The sequence below is a fragment of the Archocentrus centrarchus genome, chromosome 10 (genome assembly GCF_007364275.1).
Source record: "Archocentrus centrarchus isolate MPI-CPG fArcCen1 chromosome 10, fArcCen1, whole genome shotgun sequence".
Classification (NCBI taxonomy): domain Eukaryota; kingdom Metazoa; phylum Chordata; class Actinopteri; order Cichliformes; family Cichlidae; genus Archocentrus; species Archocentrus centrarchus.
The window spans coordinates 3676332-3694990 of NC_044355.1; the positions used below are offsets into that span (position 1 = coordinate 3676332).

At 39.3% G+C, this 18659-nt stretch overlaps 1 protein-coding gene across 1 annotated transcript; it reads left to right on the forward strand.

Moving 5' to 3' along the window:
- anxa5a (annexin A5a) lies at positions 1 to 18586 on the forward strand. Its single transcript, XM_030739674.1, has 12 exons — positions 1 to 24; positions 131 to 215; positions 2795 to 2889; positions 5824 to 5937; positions 8874 to 8964; positions 10720 to 10799; positions 11142 to 11192; positions 12807 to 12900; positions 15896 to 15991; positions 16198 to 16256; positions 17073 to 17195; positions 18474 to 18586. The coding sequence occupies exons 1-12, from the start codon at positions 1 to 3 to the stop codon at positions 18531 to 18533; spliced, it is 972 nt and encodes a 323-aa protein (XP_030595534.1). The 3' UTR covers positions 18534 to 18586.
- Positions 18587 to 18659: the final 73 nt, after the last annotated feature.

Below are 18659 nucleotides of genomic sequence, written 5' to 3' on the forward strand. Positions count from 1 at the left end.
ATGTCAAAGTACCATGGGCACTGGGTATATAAAACAGTTTGCTCACAAACTAACTGTTGTCAATATAAAAGAAAGGTGAAGGTGTTTGTTACAGATATTTTTATTACTCACATACGGTTTCTTCCTACAGGCGTACCGAGGCAGCGTCAGACCTTACGTCAACTTCAACGCCAAACACGATGCTGAAATTCTCCATAAGGCCATGAAAGGAATTGGTCAGTTTTCCTCACATTTTCCCACTGACACTAGCATGTCATATCACATTAACTGACTCTGGTATACAATATTTCACACAGGAAAGATGAACAGATCTCCAAAACATTAATCTCATGCACAGTGGAAAGTCTTTTTAGGTGCTTGGGTGTGTTTATTTGTCTGGCAGCTGTCTGGGTCATTCAATTAAAAATCTGTACCTCTGAAAATGAGGGGCTAAGAATAAAATGGCTGTGATTCCTTAACAGCCAGTGCACAATTTTTGTAAAACCCCTTGAATAAAAGCTGAAAAGCTGCACTTAATCACATGCTGATTGCTTGATTGAAAGTCCACTGTGGTGGTGCACAGAAGCAAAGCTCCAAAAATGTGTTGATGTCTAACAGATTATGCACCTAGCTGTAGTTGTAGCACGATCAGTCATTTTATCCCATATTAATTTCAAGTGAAAGTTATCTATTTATTTTGTTTATGTGCCAGTAGTGTTTGTAAATACAGGAGAAGTTGTTAAAGCAGATAATGAGTTTATCCTGCATCTCTCTAAACTCACTGAAACAGCTGTCAGAGGATCGTAAGTGGTGCAATCATCTGGAAGATGGAAAATCATTTTATTTTTCCAGTAGATTTGTAGCAGTTACAGAATCGCCAACTTTAAAGCTGAAACTTTACCACAAATCTCCAATGAGACGTCACGCTCATTTGCACAAAGTGCAACATACAAACACCGCAGTAATGAGAACCTGCTTCACCACCATTAAATGTACTGACAGGTAGTTCTATAATATGATGTTCAGAGTGGAATAATAAACATTAAATGGATAATTTTAAATAAGCTTATTAATGGTATGGAGCAAAAAAAAAGTTTGAAAAAAAATCCAAGCTTTATGAATATCATCTTAAATGTTTTTTCAACAATTATTGTATATGTCAGGGTTACACAAAAGGTTACTAATCCAACAATTTTTCAGTTCCCATAATATAATTTTTACTGTGATTTTAATAATGCTGATTTTTAAGAAGTCTTCAAGAAATTATATTTTGGTCCTTTTTAATGTCAAAGTGTGTCTATGACCTCACGTATCAGTAAAATGTTCACTGAATTTCTTTTTTAATGCCAAAATGATGATGTTGGACACTATCATCTTGCAGCAACTAAAGCATTTTATGTACTATACCTCAGGTTTAAAGTTATTAGTTTGGTTTCATAAATAAGTCCAAAGTGACTTGCATGATAAGATGGTGCCTGATTATTCAAGACCTTGTATGTGAGGAGAAGGATTTTAAATTCTATTCTAGATTTAACAGGGAGCCAATGAAGAGAAGCCAATATGGGAGAAATCTGCTCTCTCTTTCTAGTCCCTGTCAGTACTCTAGCTGCAGCATTTTGGATCAGCTGAAGGCTTTTCAGGGAGCTTTTAGGACAGCCTGATAATAATGAATTACAATAGTCCAGACTAGAAGTAATAAATGCGTGAATTCGTTTTTCAGCATCACTCTGAGAAAGGATGTTTCTAATTTTAGAAATATTGCGCAAATGCAAAAAAGCGGTCCTACATGTTTGTTTAATATGTGCATTGAAGGACATATCCTGGTCAAAAATGACTCCAAGATTCCTCACTGTGTAACTGGAGGCCAAAGTAATGCCATCCAGAGTAAGTATCTGGTTCAACACCACATTTGTAAAGGTAAGGTGAGTGAATTGGATAGTTACTGGTGCCAAGCAGCTTTTAGATCTATCACTCATACCTGTACATCACCAGAATACATCCCTTGCACCTCCTAAGCGATTTGGACATTTTCTTTTTTTTGGTTGAGCTGGTGTTTTAGCACACAATTAACAACAACAACAACAACAACAACGCTAAACACTTTGTTATTTGTGTAACTGAACCGACAGAGACTGTCAAGAGAGGAAAAAAATGAGACATTTCAGAGAGCAAAAATCCTGCGTCATAGGTTTAAAGTGCTGTGCAGTGTTGGATAAGCACTGGACTGTGTGTATGTGTTGTGTGATAGCACTAAATTATTTTCCCCGACACTTTATGGCCAGTGTGCGCAGAACTATTATATCTAATTAATGGTTTCCCTGTCTGCAAACCACTGTAGACTCAAACATGAGATAGGAGACTTGCACACTGCTTCAGTGCAGTTCTTCAGTCAGTGCTGTCACTGCAGATCAGCTGGGCTTTGTGCCATAATTACCCTTCACTAATTTAACATTTGATCCCTGAGTGAAAACGCCACATGCTGCTTCAACCTGTTTGCCTCTCTGAGCCTTTTTCTCTAAGGTTTTGGTGACTTTCACACTGATTGTTAGATCATCAACTGTGCAAGTCCTTTTTGAATGCTGATCTCACGCTTTAATGGGACCCATTTAGGTTAGGAATATACTGTGAACTCTAATTTATTCTCAACCAGGTTTTGCTAAGGAGGGCTAGATGTTGGCAAACATAATAATGGATTTTTCTGTTGGAAAAGAAATGAAAAGCTGGTTTGTCTTTATTCACATTCCAGATGATTTCTGCAGGCTTGTTTATGTAATTTTCCACACATTATTTAAAGTTTATTTGATTTCTGGTGCAGGTACGGATGAAGATGCCATCCTCATGCTCCTGACAGCCCGCAGCAACGATCAACGCCAGCAAATTAAGGCAGCATACAAAAAGGCCTACGGAAAGGTGAGAAGAGCCACTGGGAATGAAACAGAACTAATAGACAATTACAGATGGTGTCAGCTACTGTGTATTCTTCACTTAACAAAATCAACCTGGTTGATGGTCAACTTCACCCCAGGCGCTGTCACCTCATAGCATGATTCTCAGTTCAAATCTTGCGGGGGGGGGTTCCAGGTATTCCAAATTTTGGGTTAACTGGTGATTCTAAATATGCCATAGATGTTTCCATGAGAGTGAACAGTTGTCTACCTTTGTGCGCTCGCCGTGGGACGTATTAGCTCTTGCCCACTGTCAGCCGTTATGTGCTTCCCCACCTTCCTGCACCATCACATCTGTTGTAAAAGCTTTTATGGGGCTCACTCGTAATAAGGCCAATAATGAATACCTATCTACAGTAATAGGAGCCTGTTTGTGTAACAGTGTGATTTATTGATGTGTATTAAAAGCCAATGTATTCCAGCTCCATATTTTCAGTCTTCAACTCTAGTAGAGTACCTTTGCATGTTTCACATCTCAAAATAATCCTTTGTCCTATGTCATGCTGGGCCTTGGTGCAACCCCTCACTTCTTCCTCTGTCTCAAAGAAGATGATTTAGCTGCTCTCTCTTTAAGGTAGCTTTCTTCTGATTGGTTGGCCTATGCAAACTGAAGGTTTGAACAGCAGGTGGCTGGGGCTTCTGTCAGCACTGACATCATACAGAGCTAAGATTACAACAAAAATGGTGGCAGTGAGCACTTTGAACCCCGAACTTTTGGCTTAGAGGAGAGACTTGCAGTGGACAGAAAGTAAGAAAAAAAAAAAAAAAAAAAAAAAAAATCTACCTACTGGCTGTAGCTCAGTAGGAAGAGCAGGTCACCTACTGATTGGAAGGTCAGCGGTTCAATTCCTGGCTACTCCAGGCTACATGCCAATGTATCCTTGGGCAAGATACTTAACCCCAAGTTGCTCTCTGACCGTCCTGTCGGAGTGTGAATGTGTGTGAATGTTAGCTAATAAAAAGCACTTAGCTTAGTAAACATGGAAGTGCTTGTATGAATGGGAGTGCATGGGTGAATGTAAAACATGTTGTATAAGCGCTTTGAGTGCTCTGACTCTGAGTAGAAAAGCGCTATATAAGAACTAGTCCATTTACCATAACAGGCCCAAGTTTAATAGTTCCATCCATTCATCCATCTTCAGCTTGCAAACATAAAGAATATTATGAGATAAGAGGGAAAAAACAATTCAAAAAAATTGCAAATAGGACTGGAGCCTCTCGAGCTTCCAGCTATCATGGGGCAAGGGGCAGGTTACACTCGGGACAGGTGCTAATCTATCACACTCATGGCCAATTTAGAATACTTTTTTTAAACTAACAAGCGGGTCTTTGGACTGTGACAGAAAACGTGTAAACTTCACACTGAGAGGCCACAGCCTGGATTTGAGCCCAGGACCTTTTTGTTGTGAGGTAACAGTCCTAAGCACTGCACCACCATGCCACACTCACAATGTAAAATTATTACAGGATGAATCCACTATGATAAAAAATAGACATTTTTACTTAATGTGCTTAAGTTAAAAACTCAATATTGCACTTGAATACAATTTTGAGCTTCATATTTTCCTTGAACGAGCTCTCCAGGGTGACTTCATCAATTATATACCAGGTGCACCTGATGGATGGATACATCCTTATAACCAACAACATTTCAGGTGGAAATATTACTTCCCAACTGTATCTAAACAGCCGGAATTTGCATGCAGGACCTTTGCTTGTAATGTATTCACATTGTTATATTAAGTCAGAAATCTTGCTGGTTTCTCACCACTGGCTGATTCCAATTCAATGTTTTAATGGCAAAAAGGTGGTCAGAAAAGTTTTGTGATTCAAAAGGAAAGATTTTGGACCAATGTTCAAATTTCTCCAGGGAACAAGTCCTCAAATAAGTGGCAGGAAGTCCTCTGCAGTCCCTGTGGATGCCCTGCACTGCAGCTAGTTAGACAGAATATGGCCATTTTAAGCTTTCATTCACTCACTGTTCTATCACACTGTGAACATTTTTTTTTTCCCCTCCTGTGGATTGAAAGCAGCAAGCTAATTTGCTTTCTGCCCCAAGTATAAATAGATGGAGGAGTTCGAGAGAGCACAGGCATATCACAAAGTAGCTCCTGGGAGATCTCTGAATATTACAGTGTTTTATCAAAATGATCCAGAACATGAAACCATTTGCTTTGCTTACCATTCCAGAAAACCTTTATTAGATACTTTAAAATGTAATGACTGCCTTAAACAACTGTGCTCAGGTGCAAAAACAACTGAAGGCAGCACAATGGTCCTTGAGTCTATTTTTTTTTAATCTCTATAACTTGGAGGACATCCTTTTTGCTCTATCATTTTCCTTTTTACACATTCTCTCTCTGTATTTGATTTGACTGAGCCCTGAAAAATGAAACTGATTTCTTATAAGAAAAAAGATGGACTGTGTTATCCAGAAATATGGGGCTTTTCTGGTTAATGTCTAATGTAATCATCTAGAACTGTGATTGCTGGACTTCTCCGAAGAGCACTTGGCTGAGCACAGCGCTGTGGGTGTTTTTGTAAACACAAATACAGCCTCATATTCAAATAACAATGGTATATGCTGTTGCCATTTTGGTCCTGTGATGCACAAATAGAGAAAAGAATTTAGACAAAGCTAGCTGTGAGTAATTTGCAAAGTAAATATATTTTCCTTTCCTGCAGGTCACGTTGATGCAGTGACATGTAATTCTTGCCCTCATCTTTTTCACATCAAGAATCTTAATGCCCACTTTGTGTTTTTGAACTTATTTATTCTGCTATAACTGGTTCAGTGTTGGGATCTAATGTGGGTTATATAACCTTTACTGTTAATAATACAGTTATTACTGTTTTGCCCCTCTCATCATGAAACCAATCAATCATTATTTGACTGCAGGACTTGGTCAGTGCACTGAAATCTGAGCTCGGTGGGCTGTTTGAGAGTCTGATTGTGGCCTTGATGACTCCATCTGTCTTATATGATGCTTCTCAACTGCATAAGGCTCTCAAGGTAACAAATGCTCTACTTAATTTCTCATGTAAATGTAAGTGAAGCCTATAGATAATACAGCTCATTCACTTGTTTGATGTTGTTTGAATAATGTTTGATTGGGAAACACTCAACTGAGCAACAACCTTTCTCACAGCAGATGGTCAAACAGGGACCACCAACTTTAGAAATGTTGGGCTGATGCCAGTACTGATGTTGGGCTGATTTTGTGTGTGTTTTGTTTTGTATTCTCTACTTTGTACATAGAAACAAAATAAAACACACTATTTTTTAATATTCAGTAATTTTCCTGTTGATATCAGGCAACAAAGCTGATAATGATGTTCAGGTATACAATGACTTCACAAGCCAATAGGTGACATCACCATAATTAGATCTACCTTTTATACTGTCTACGTACCCATCTTCACAAAGAAGCCAGTCCACAGGCAGCATGAGAGTGGAGAAGGTTTAATTTATTTTATCTACATTACAATGAATTCCAAAAAAGCATCTAATGCATAGAGCACATTTAATCATTGCTACTAATACATCATGCACACTACCAGCTCCCTCCCTCTCTTTAGCCCACATAAATGGAACTCAGACAGTAAGGTACTGAAAAGGCTGGTTGGAAAGGTAAAATGTGACCACCAGAAAGACCTTTTCCTATTTTGCCTTTTTAACTAACATGAATTCTTTTTCTATGTAGTAGAAAAAGAATTCCTGCCACTGTTACTTCTAGTCTTTTAACTCAGCTCAGATTTATTATAGATCTTTAGGCTAACAGACTTTCTATTTTATAAAATGGCATTCAAACATTTCATTTTATAGTAAATCAACAAAAAATGTGACCAAGGCTGCTTCACAAACCCACATTTATCCAGAACTCTGCTGCACATTCATGCTTCTTTTTAGTTACTTTTATGTCCTTACAGAACATTTACTGATATGTTACAGTGCTGTGATCAAGCTCATTTCCAGCAGCTGTTTTCAGCCAAAAGCCAGGGCTCGGTTCCAGAACATAATTGCTCAGGGTGCATCTGAAATTAGTGGGAGTGCACTTGTGCTGACAGCTAAAAGTGATCGTCATCCATTAAAAAGGGATTACTCAGACTTCTTATTATCTGATTACTCACTCAGTTTTGGTAGATCTATGGATTCTTTTAACCGGATCAAACAGCCATTGCACGCAAATAGACATTTTTATGTGTGTAACAAAGTATCACAAAGATAAGTCTTTGGAAGACTTTAACATTTCTAGCAACCAAAGAGACATACCATATCATGCATGCAAACTTTGTAGTAATTTTTTATTTTTTTTTTTGATCAAATTTGTTATCTCTAATTCCCCTCTTTAGGCTTCCTTTATTAAGAAACTACATTGTAATTAACATGATTTTGCATAAAGGTAACTACAGCTGAAGTACTGCAGGCTCATTGCATTGGATATTGCAGCTGATAGATAAAGAAATGATCATTTATCCACCAGCTACTTGCTGCAGGACATGAGAGGAGCAGCTTTTGCAGGCCTGGCACATCCACATTCCTCTGATGTCCTGCAGCAAAAAGCTGGTGGATAAATGATCATTTCTTTATCTAACAGCTAGATTAAATTAGATTATTGTTAAATTATAACATTATCCATTATCTGGATTTAGTGGACAACCTGTTTGTCAGAAGTCTGCAGGATGTGTAATTTAGCTCTGTTTGTATGGAAGCTTATTTCCTCCACTAAAAGAAAACAGCCCCTGACTGGCAGAGCTAACTCAAAATTTAGAACTTAATAACTGGAAATTTCAAGTTATTTTGTCAATCTCGAGTTTTTTCCTCAGACGTCTGCATTAGTAAGTTAACATTTTGAGATATCTTATTTGGTAGATGATAACCTGAAGCTATGACTTATGGATGGCAAAAAGAGGAGTTTTTTTTTGTTCGGGGGGGGCGAGCTTCCACGTTGTCTGACAGCAGTAACGGCTGTGATGGCTGTCAGGTCGTATTCTTGTTGCAGAGCTCTCCTCTTTCTGATTATTTCGTTTCCTTTAGACTTCAGACAATGTGCTCATGGCTAAAACATGTTTAAAACTGAGAACCAAGGAAAAAAAAAAAAAGCAGTTTGATGCACAAAAGGTACTGCACGGATGTATTTAGCCTTTATTATGAAGATAGATCATCTTTTTTTTTTTTTTTTTAAAAAGCTGATTAATAGCTAAATTGTTATCAGACCATAGCTCATTGTTTGCACTTTGGACAATGTATTCCTCTCTTTCTCCAAACTGTCTATTTAGTTGCAGCCACAGCAAAGTCCATGCTCAGTTAATGGCACTGCTTTTCCTCATATTTTGTCTTGGAGTATCTCAGCATTGTAGTCATTAGATCTATCTTTTGCACCTTCAGAGCAGCCCAAATGAAAAACATGTCAGCTCAAACTGGATGTATTTTGGTAGCTTAGATGTTTCAGGCATTTTATGTCTGCTCCTTTTCACGTCACACAAGGCTCATAAAGTTTGAAGGGAGTTGCCTGAAGGAAACGCATTCAGCAAATGCTTGGATCCTCATACGAGGTACACATGAGAATTTTTTTTTCTCATTATTCTTCAGACACATTTACATTCGCATTACCCAAGTGCAAATGAAGTGTTTAGTCAAAGTGAAAGCAAAGCATTTAGGACTTGGCCTCAACATTCCTATCACACCTACTCCTCCATTAGTTTGGTTTGTCAGACATTCTTTGCTGTAAGGTTAATTGCAGCACAGGGAAGTGAACGTCAAAGATAATTCTCTTTAGTGCTGAACCTATTCGTTCTCTAATTGCAAACCTTTTAAGTGTGCTGTGCTCTCAAGTTGGTGTTCTCTTATTATCTTCAGCTATTTCTATAATTTTCTTTATTCGTGTTTAGATTTTGTTTTTAAATTACTAATCCATGATATAGTATAATACTGTGTTTGGTTCCCAGGGTGCCGGGACTGAAGATGAAGTGCTAATTGAGATCCTGGCCTCCAGGACTGGCGAGCAGATTAAAGAAATCACCAAAGTGTACAAAAAAGGTGACGCACTCCACTGATGAAGACACAGACAAATACGGTTACTGTGACTACTACAAATAACGACACATCTAGAAAACCACATGAAGATGTTTTACCTGATGCCTCATTGGCAGGAGATATCTAAAAATTAGAGCTTTACAGTTTACGTTTGCAAAGTAAAATGTTTTGGTTTTACAGTGCTCTCATTACGTTTTTGGCACAAAACCGCATTGATTATGTTGAAGATCATTAAAGATGATTAAAGCTGCATTGCATGGGCAAGGTTATTGTTGCCATAGTTAAAATTATAACCACCAGGAAACAATCAGTCATAGTTACAGGAATCCAGTATTGATTATTGGTAGCAAATGAGAACTGAAAAATCCTAAGTTACATGCAAGGCGTTCTTTGGTGGCTGAAGATGACTCACCAGGTTATAACAGTACTGAGACACATCTGCTGAATGAAGTTACAGAATAATGAAACTAGTAGAATAAAGGACTTCCCTTAATCCCAAGGGGTCACCACAGCACATGGATCCCCAATTTATCCAATCTTGCAGCCAGCACCAGGAATATACCAGCATGTTATAAGTGGAGAATTTCACTCACCAGAATTGGAGCGGTGGGGCTGAAGAGGTAGAGCCTACCTGCTGTCTACTAATTGGACAGTTGGTGGAACCCTAAATTGTTCCCAAAGCATCTGTTGGAGTGTTAGTGTATGTGTGAATGTAAGACAAGACACTTAGGCATAAAATTAAGCAAATATGTGTGACTGCATGAATGAGTCTTGTCGCAGCAAGACAAATTATTTGTCAGATAGTTCCATTAAAATATCTGAAAAACCCACCAGTGTCACTCAGAGAGGCCAAATCCATAACTGTAAGTCTTACCAGTACCTAAATGCATGAGTTATTAATAAATTCACGCTCCACACAGTTAAAAAAAAAAGGGGGGAACTATCTAAAGATTACCATGCTGTAATCATACAGCAATAATACTGCTAAGTAGGGATTTTATCATGGGCGTCTATGGAGATTGACTCGCTTCTGGAGGCAGCCTCCAGTGGTTGTGTCAGGAAATGCAGTTTTTGGTTCTTCCAGTTGGCTACTGCTTAGCCATCTGCAAGGACTGGACGTGTTGCACAACCATCTCTGCCCCCTCATTTCCTGTCACCTCGCCACTATTGGCTATCAAATAAAAGTTCAAATGTTTTTGTTTTTTATTACGTTAAACCACACAAAAAAGTGTCAAATAAGAGGATCTTTTGTCTCATTATATTCTTTTTCATAAATTTATCACCATAAGTTGTGATTGTCAGTTTAAAGTGTACCACAGAAATGACAGTCGGAGTATTCAGTATATATAGTTTAATTCATGGATTTCTCATATCTGCTCTTTTCTCTAGAGCACCATGCTTATTTAAGCACACAGTGTGGTGCTGATCCCTTTTGCTTCAAGTGTAATATCTTCTGTCATCAGAGTAATAAACACACTGCACCTCTGTAACACCTGTCACACTTTAATGAAAAGTCTAACATCGTAGCTGTGACGAACCACAATGAAAAATATGTGGCAACAAAGGCTCAAAGGGCCAAAGGCAGAGAATGCAGTTTATCTGATCTGGACAACAGCATAGGCATATATCAAATCTCTCCTTTCATGGCTCATCCTGCAAAACAGAGGACGGCCCACTAAGGTCGACTGAAATCATTAGCATCTGTCACGAGCAGGAACTGTAAGCAGTCGTCTGCACCTCTTCTCTTCTTTCCTCCAGAGTTCGGCGGAAAGCTGGAGAAGGATATCTGCGGTGACACCTCAGGGCACTATCAGAGACTGCTGGTGATCCTGCTGCAGGTAGACAGGGGCACTGCTGAAAAGACTTATGTTTCTTTCCTGATAATGAGATCCACTGTTGGTGCCATTAGAAAGTCATGAGAGGTATAGGCTGGAAAGGGGGAGGGTGATGGCAGTACATTTGGTTTCTGTAATCTGTTTTAGTTTACAGGCAGAAAAGTAATCTTCATGGTTCTGGTAAACTCGGGAGGGATAATTTAATTAGGTGATCAGATGTTACCTGGGCTGAGAGGTCTAAGCTCAGTCTTTCCATCCACTCTGACCTACTTTTGCTTTCTGTTTATCCACCTGTCTTTGTACCTGTCTGGTATCCTATCTTTCTGTTTTTGTCTGGCTGCAAAGGGGAGCAGGGAGGAGGGAGTAGACGAGGAAAAGATCGAAAAAGACGCTGAGGTAAGACGGAAGAACATGAGACAAAAATACACATGTCAAGAGCTGGCTTTCTGCTTGCAGCTTTGTGGGTTTGACCAATGAGTTCAAGCAACTTCAACACTACATTAGCAAAGAATCCCTTTATCAACTCCTAAATAGGGATTATTTTGAACCGTGAGTCACACAAAGCTACTATAGTAGAATAATTAATTATATTATAAATTATAAAAATAAAGAGTTGGAAACTACAAAAATTGGTCCCCTTTAAAAATTTGTGCTTTTTGAACATGACATTTATAGTGTAGGATGGTTTAGAGGAGGACTGTGACTATGTGAGGGGAAAAAAAAAATCAATAATAATAAAGAGAACTCCAAGAAGTTACAGTTCTCTGCCAAAAACCCGTCCTGCACATGTCCTCTGCAGTAAAGTGAACTGTCATGTATGCACTTCAATCTTTGTACTGAATAAATCATGTGTGAGCCGCTGAGGTGTCAGGAGGGAGATTTTGTTACCATTGGAGAGACGCAGTCCAACTCTTCCCACATTTCCTGCACATGTGCCAACCTCACTGCGTGGTGTTTAATAGGTAGACATTAGGATCCAAATATTCTTATCTTAGTCTACACACCAATGATAAATGGGCATATTTCTCCAAATATGAAATAAGTTTAAAGACAGGGACATCTATGGCAGGTCTGTGCCTCAAGGGGTGTTTTACACCTTGATATAATTTGTACTGCTTTCTTTATTGGTACCAAAAGTTGACATTAGACATACAGAGGTGTGTAATAAACCAACAGAAATATAATCCAGATCAACACCAAGCTGGTCATTGTACATATTTGTGCTAACAATAAAAGCTACTTAAACTTTAATAAAGACCTATATGCTAGAAATTATAAACTTTAACAGCATAATGTGGTCAAAGCTAATTTTTTGGTGGCTTAATTAAAAAAAAAAAAAAAGACAGTTTGGTTATTTTTTAATAACTACCGTAATGTATTAATTTATTGAATTTGTGAAAATGCAACATCCACCAGCTTTATAAGGGAATATATGTAAATATGTAACATGCTGGCAGAGCCCTTTTTGTTTTTGGGTTGTTTTTTTCCCCCGAGAACAGTAAAAGAATAAAATCATTGCAGGAAATTAACCGTCAGTAATACGACATCTTGTTTAAAACAACATTCGTCATACTGAACCGATACTGAGCTGAGAATTGGATCCAGCAGATATGAATATTCAGTAACATTATCTAAATGCACACCACATTATCATGAACAGCAGCCCTTCTTGACTCATGACGCCACCACGGCAGTGCTGAGCTGCTCTCTGCGATCAAATTGAGAGAAATAAACAATACATAATTCATAAAAAAAAAAGGTAAATGAATCATATTATTATTATTATTATGGAATCTGATCATATGATGAAAATATTTCTGAACAGGGATTAATAAACTACTCTTGACATACAGAGAAAAGGACAAAAAATCCAGATTTTTCTTTATAATTGAAAAAAAAAGAAAAAAACATTGTTTATTTGGCAGAGTACAAGGCTGTCATTTCTGAACATGTGTTTCAATAAATCACGTCAACCCAAGGTTGATGTGTTTGTGTGGTCTTCCATTACAGGAGTTGTACACGGCTGGTGAGGGAAAGTTTGGCACAGATGAGGAAAAATTTATCACAATTCTGGGCAACAGGAGCACAGAGCATCTCAGAAAAGGTGAGCTTGCCAGTTTGTTTGTGCCAGTGCATTTGGGGGTTGTGATATGCACATGGTGTGTGTGACAAACACTGAAATAACATAAAATTCAAACAAAAAAGTCAAACTCCAAGAAATGCACTGTGCAGGAAATGCCACTGAAGCATGTTTAAACAGCACAGAACTTGGAGACATAAAGTGGGAGCGTGGAAAGTGCAAGAGTTTTAGTCAGATGTGAACAAACAGCACTCGTGAAAGACGGGTCAGAGAGGATGAGGTAGTGAAATAGATACCAAAAATGGATGCACTTGAAGAGCAGGAATCAATCACGTGAACCACCAGTGAAATAAATCTCAGGTGGGAGAGTGATCATAAAAAGCAATGAGAACTGCATGGCTGCATGTGGTACAGTACTTTGGTATGAGCAGTTATTCAAACCACACCAAAAAAATATCACTTGTTAGCCAGTTTCTACCAAATTATTCATATCAGTGCTCTAAAACTAACATGTATGTTCTGATCTGGTAACTTAAATTTGGAGACAAATATTTGGTAAAATAACATAACACCAGTAAAACAAATAAACGAAACATAATAATAAACCTGCCCAAAGAGCTATCCTGACCAATTCTCTGAACTGTAAAAATCATTAGCTAAGATATGATAAAACTTTATTAGTCCCACAGTGGGAAAATTCATCTGTTACTGAAGCAGTAAGAGAAGGTGCAAGAAAAAAACAAGGGCAACAAGCAAAAATAGAACAAAAATACTGTACAGTGACATATGATGTGGTTTCTTGCATTTCTGTGAACATTACTGTGTTAGATTATATAATCTGATGGCTGTGGGCAGGAATGATCTGCAGTAGTGCTCCTTCCTCTTAGCCTTGTGCTGAAGGAGCTGCTCAGGGACTTCAGTGTGGTGCAGGGGGTGGGGGGGGATTGACCATGATGGATGCCGCCTTGGCTAGCATCCTTCTGTTCACCACCTCCTCCTTCGTCCTCCCTCCCCCTCCTCACCTGCTGGAGGGTGGGAGGGTGGTGACTTGAGGAAGGGGGTAATCTAGAGCTGCAGGTGATGGTGGTGGGTGTAGCTCAGGAGGTAGAGCAGGTCACCTATTGATCGGAAGGTCGGCGGTTTGATTCCTGGCTACTCCAGGCTGCATGCCACTGTATCCTTGGGCAAGATACTTAACCCCAAGTCGCTCTCCGACGCAAGCATTGGCGTGTGAATATGTGTGTGAATGTTAGATAATAAAAGCACTTAGCTTAGTTAATAATGGAAGTGCTTGTATGAATGGGTGTGAATGGGATAAATGTAAATGTGTTGTATTTGAGTGTTGCTTTGAGTGCTCAGAGTAGAAAAGCACTAGTCCATTTACCCTTGATGACAGTAGGAGTTGGGGCAGAGTAATCTGTGGCGAGCTGAGGTGTGAAGGGCTGCAGTTGAGAGGAGACAACTGGCCTGGAGAGGACATCACCACTTTTGCCACGGCTTGAGATACGGTTCAGACCTCTCCGCACATCATGGGGTGGCTGTAGCTCAGTAGGTAGAGCAGGTCACCTACTGATCAGAAGGTCAGCGGTTCGATTCCTGGCTACTCCAGGCTACATGTCAATGTATCCTTGGGCAAGATACTTAACCCCAAGTTGCTCTCCGACCGTCCCGTTGGAGTATGAATGTGTGTGAATGATAGTTAATTAAAAAAAAGCACTTAGCTTAGCAAAACATGGAAGTGCTTGTATGAATGGGAGTGTATGGGTGAATGTAAACATGTTGTAATAGCGCTTTGAGTGCTCATACTGAGTAGAAAAGCGCTATATAAGAGCTAGTCCATTTACCATTTTACCATTTACATTTTCGGACGTTGTTCCTCTCTAGGCACCGCTCCAGATTCTCTGTACTCTCTGCAGCTCCTCCTTGTCTCCTAAGATGAAGGCCCTCAGCTGATCTTCTCCACAACTGTAACATTTCATTTGTCAGGAAAGAGTCCAAGCCGTGTCAGTTCAAGTAAACAGCAGACCATCTTTTTGTGGACCGTCTTTTTGCATTTGCTCCAACATTCAGCCGTTGAGTGATGTGGTTGTGAGCAATGCCAGGAACATGTCGGTTGCCTCAGTTTACACTAATGCCTCTGTATCTGTGCCAATCTATTCTGTTTGTTTAAAATATACCAGGACAGGCTTATTCCTGTTTAAGGAAAAATGATTGATTAATTCTTGTGTGGCTTTTAGCATGAGACACAGTATGGCAAGTCTGTTGGGTTTAACACTACCATCCATCCATCCATCCATCCATCCATCCACTTCCACTTCCCTGGCCAGGTTGCAGGGGCAGCAGCCTAAGCAGAGCAGCCCAGACTTCCCTCTCCCCAGCCACCTCCTCCAGCTCATCAGGGAGGAGGCCCCAGGGTATTACCAGGCTAGCTGAGAGATAAAATCTCTCCAGCATGTCCTGGGTCTGCCCCGGGGCCTCCTCCTGGTAGGACATGCCCAGAAGACCTCATTCTCATGCCTAGTGTTTCACACTCTGCTGCGAACTGTTCCACTGCGAGCTGGAGGCCACCACCTGAAGCCAACAGGACTGCATCATCCACAAAAGGCAGAGACTGGATTCTGAAGCCACCAACATCCACCAGGAAGAGTTCTGACTTGAGGGAAAGCACCTGGTGGCCAGACCCATGGTGCTCTCTTGGGGACCACCACCCACAGGAGGCAGTTTGATGCAATGTGGACTGGACATCAGTTGGGATGGAGGCCCCAGCAGTCCAATCCCTGGTTGCCAAGACTGCCTTTTGGTACACTATAGATCATACGAACTATAATGCATTGAACTCACCAAACACATTCATCTTGTCTACAAAGAGATCATCTAAGGAAGGAAACTGACATATTTTTGCCCTGAAGTTAAAAACAACTCATGTTGAAAATGGCTCGATGCTTTTCATGCTGAAGAGGATTTATTTCACTCTTATAAGAAGATGTATGAGTATCTATCACTGTTTTGTTTTTTGCAGTATTTGATGCCTACAAGAAGCTCTCTGGCTCTGACATAGAGGACAGCATTAAAGGCGAGACCACTGGGAATTTGGAGAATTTGCTGCTGGCTGTTGGTAAGAGCCACAATTTATCTGGGTGATAATTTAGGCGTCACATACTGTCACAAGGAATCAGGATCTCTCTCGGGGTTTCTTCTGTCAAGAAACTTCATACTTGACACTTGATAGTAAAAATAAATGTCATAAAGTGTCAGCTTAACGTGACAATAAAATGTAGTCTTGCACATAGCCTCATCAGTTTTTGTCTTTATACTCCACAGTGAAATGTGCCAGGAGCATCCCAAACTTTTTTGCTGAGAGCCTGTATAAATCTATGAGGGTATGTATTATTATCATCACATCCCTTGATGCTAAAAGTAATTTTTGAACTTCACTCTGACTCAATCCAGTAGAGCAATATGAATACAAGCTGCATTAGAATGAATTACATCAAAAGTGAAGTCAAATGAAGGGACAGTGACTGTGTGGTTATTGTTCGGTAAACACAGTCGTGTCTGAGGATGCAGTTTGATAAGCTTAACTAGCCTGGATCCTCCTGCCAAATCTTTTAAACTGTTTGCAAAGTGAATAAACATTCTTTCAAAATGTTGACTTGCTATCTGAAGTGCAAATTCAAGGTTCACTCTGTACTAAATTTACAGTTATGGAATAAAAAAATGTAGACCTTCCGTTCAAATGTTTTAAGGACCTTGGCACAACACATGTGTTAGCCAATCTTCCCAAGCGTGGGCATCCCAGCAAATTCATCCCAAGGTCAGACCATTCGCTGCTCAGAGAAATTACAAAAACCCAGGAGCTCAGCCTCCAGTGGACTCAAACAGTAACTCTGTCAAAGGCTTTTTCATTTTGCAGAGATTACTGGAATGGTGTGAAATAGATGTTCATGAATCCACAAACTACACAGCCTACAATTTTTTTTCCTGCTTATTAAAGTGTCATTATTTATGGCAGATCACCACACTTGGATTAATCTTTTTAATAAGTGCACTGTATTTTACTCTAGTGCCCAAAGTGATGTGGTTTGATCTGACTGTGACAGAAAATTTGAATGATGATGCTTTGTGTGTTTGTGTGACTACAACTGGACTGAATTCTATGCATTAACCACTGAACGTGCGTGCATGCGTGTGGTTAGCGAGCTGGAACCGATGATGGCACCCTGATGAGGATAATGGTGTCGAGGAGTGAGGTGGACATGTTGGACATCAGAGCCAGCTTCAAGAAGATGTATGGACAATCTCTCTACACCACCATCCAGGTACGGCTTCAGCCTCCTCGAGGTTTCTGCTCATTCCCCTGTGCTGTTCTTTGTGATACACGCTGAACAGTCTTTTCCTTCAGAAGAATAAAACATTGCTGTAAAATGTCATTTTCTAAACTTTTCTTCATGTTCTGCTAAATATACTCATCTGTCCCTCCGCATGACTTTAGAGCACCAGCTGGGTTTACTATGGATATGCTGCTTATGCACTACTCACGTCAGTGCAGTGATGGAGTGGGGATTAGTGATTTACTTTAAATGTCTTTTTCAGTGTGCTTCCCTTCTTTTCACACAAGATGAAGTGAATAATCTATTCTCCTAATGCCAGATGTTCCTGCATTGAAGAGTTATTACGATCCTCCTGTAAAACTAAATGGACGATACTGAATAGATAACACATTATGAAATAATCTTTGAATAAATATATAATAACTTCTTTTTACACTTTTAGTAGAGTTAATCTTTCCTTAATTAAAGCAGTTATTCTACAAATGTCCCCACTTTTTAAATAATTTATATTTCATCCTGCGTGCTCAGTCCTCATACTTTGCAGTATTCGCTTTGCCTTCCAAACAGACCAGAGGTACATATAAATTTAGCTAATTGCATTAATTACACCTGTGTTTTTCTTGCTATTATAATAAGATGTTTATGTCCTACAGTAGCTGCCATAATTAAATTATATCTAACTTATAAATAATGTTAATGTCAACATCTAAGTCATTGTTCTTATTTTACTTATTTTCCTTTTGAAGGACAAAAGGGTGAAGTTAAAGATTCAACGATGAATGATTTTAAAGTGATATTAAACAAATTCTTTGCTTTAGCTTATCAATATGATGTAAACATGGTATCGTCTAATAGATACTGAATAATGAACCGTGAGTAATTAGGCTGGAGTATTAAATCTCATGAAAATGAGCTCTCAGTTGTGCAGGAAGCACTTATGGTTACTGTCTCTAGCCTTCCCCTCAGTATAGAAAATGACTGATGGTAGGAAAACTCGAGTATCTGTGGAAACTTTCCCCAGCAAAATGGGAAAAGGGCAAAGACTGCAAAGAGAGAGTCATCAAGAGTAAACTTTCAAAAACATTCAAAAGTTGGAAAAGCAGTTAAAAAAATGGATCTATTCAGAATAAATGGATAAAATAACCCTAACCCAGATGGTATTCTAACTGTGAGGCAGCAGTGCTAACCACTGCGCCACCGAGGTTTGACCTCACACCCAAAATTAAATGAGACTCTTCTTGATATTTTTATTATTTTTTTAAACAGGAGGACACAGCTGGAGACTACCAGAAGGCTTTACTCTACCTGTGTGGTGGGAATGACTAATGCAACTTTATGACACATTTAGCAGCGATGAATGATGAGCCACCGTTTTGCTGCAAGACAAAGCTTCACATAAGATGAGGATATTGATCTGTAGGTCTTCTTTCTGACATTAGTGTGCATTTATTG

Excerpts from the sequence above, each read along its gene's own strand:
- anxa5a (XM_030739674.1), top strand. The coding sequence starts at position 1 with ATGTCAAAGTACCATGGGCACTGG. Across the intron at positions 216-2,794 it reads TAAGGCCATGAAAGGAATTG|GTACGGATGAAGATGCCATC; the intron begins GTCAGTTTTCCT and ends TTTCTGGTGCAG. Across the intron at positions 8,965-10,719 it reads CACCAAAGTGTACAAAAAAG|AGTTCGGCGGAAAGCTGGAG; the intron begins GTGACGCACTCC and ends TCTTTCCTCCAG.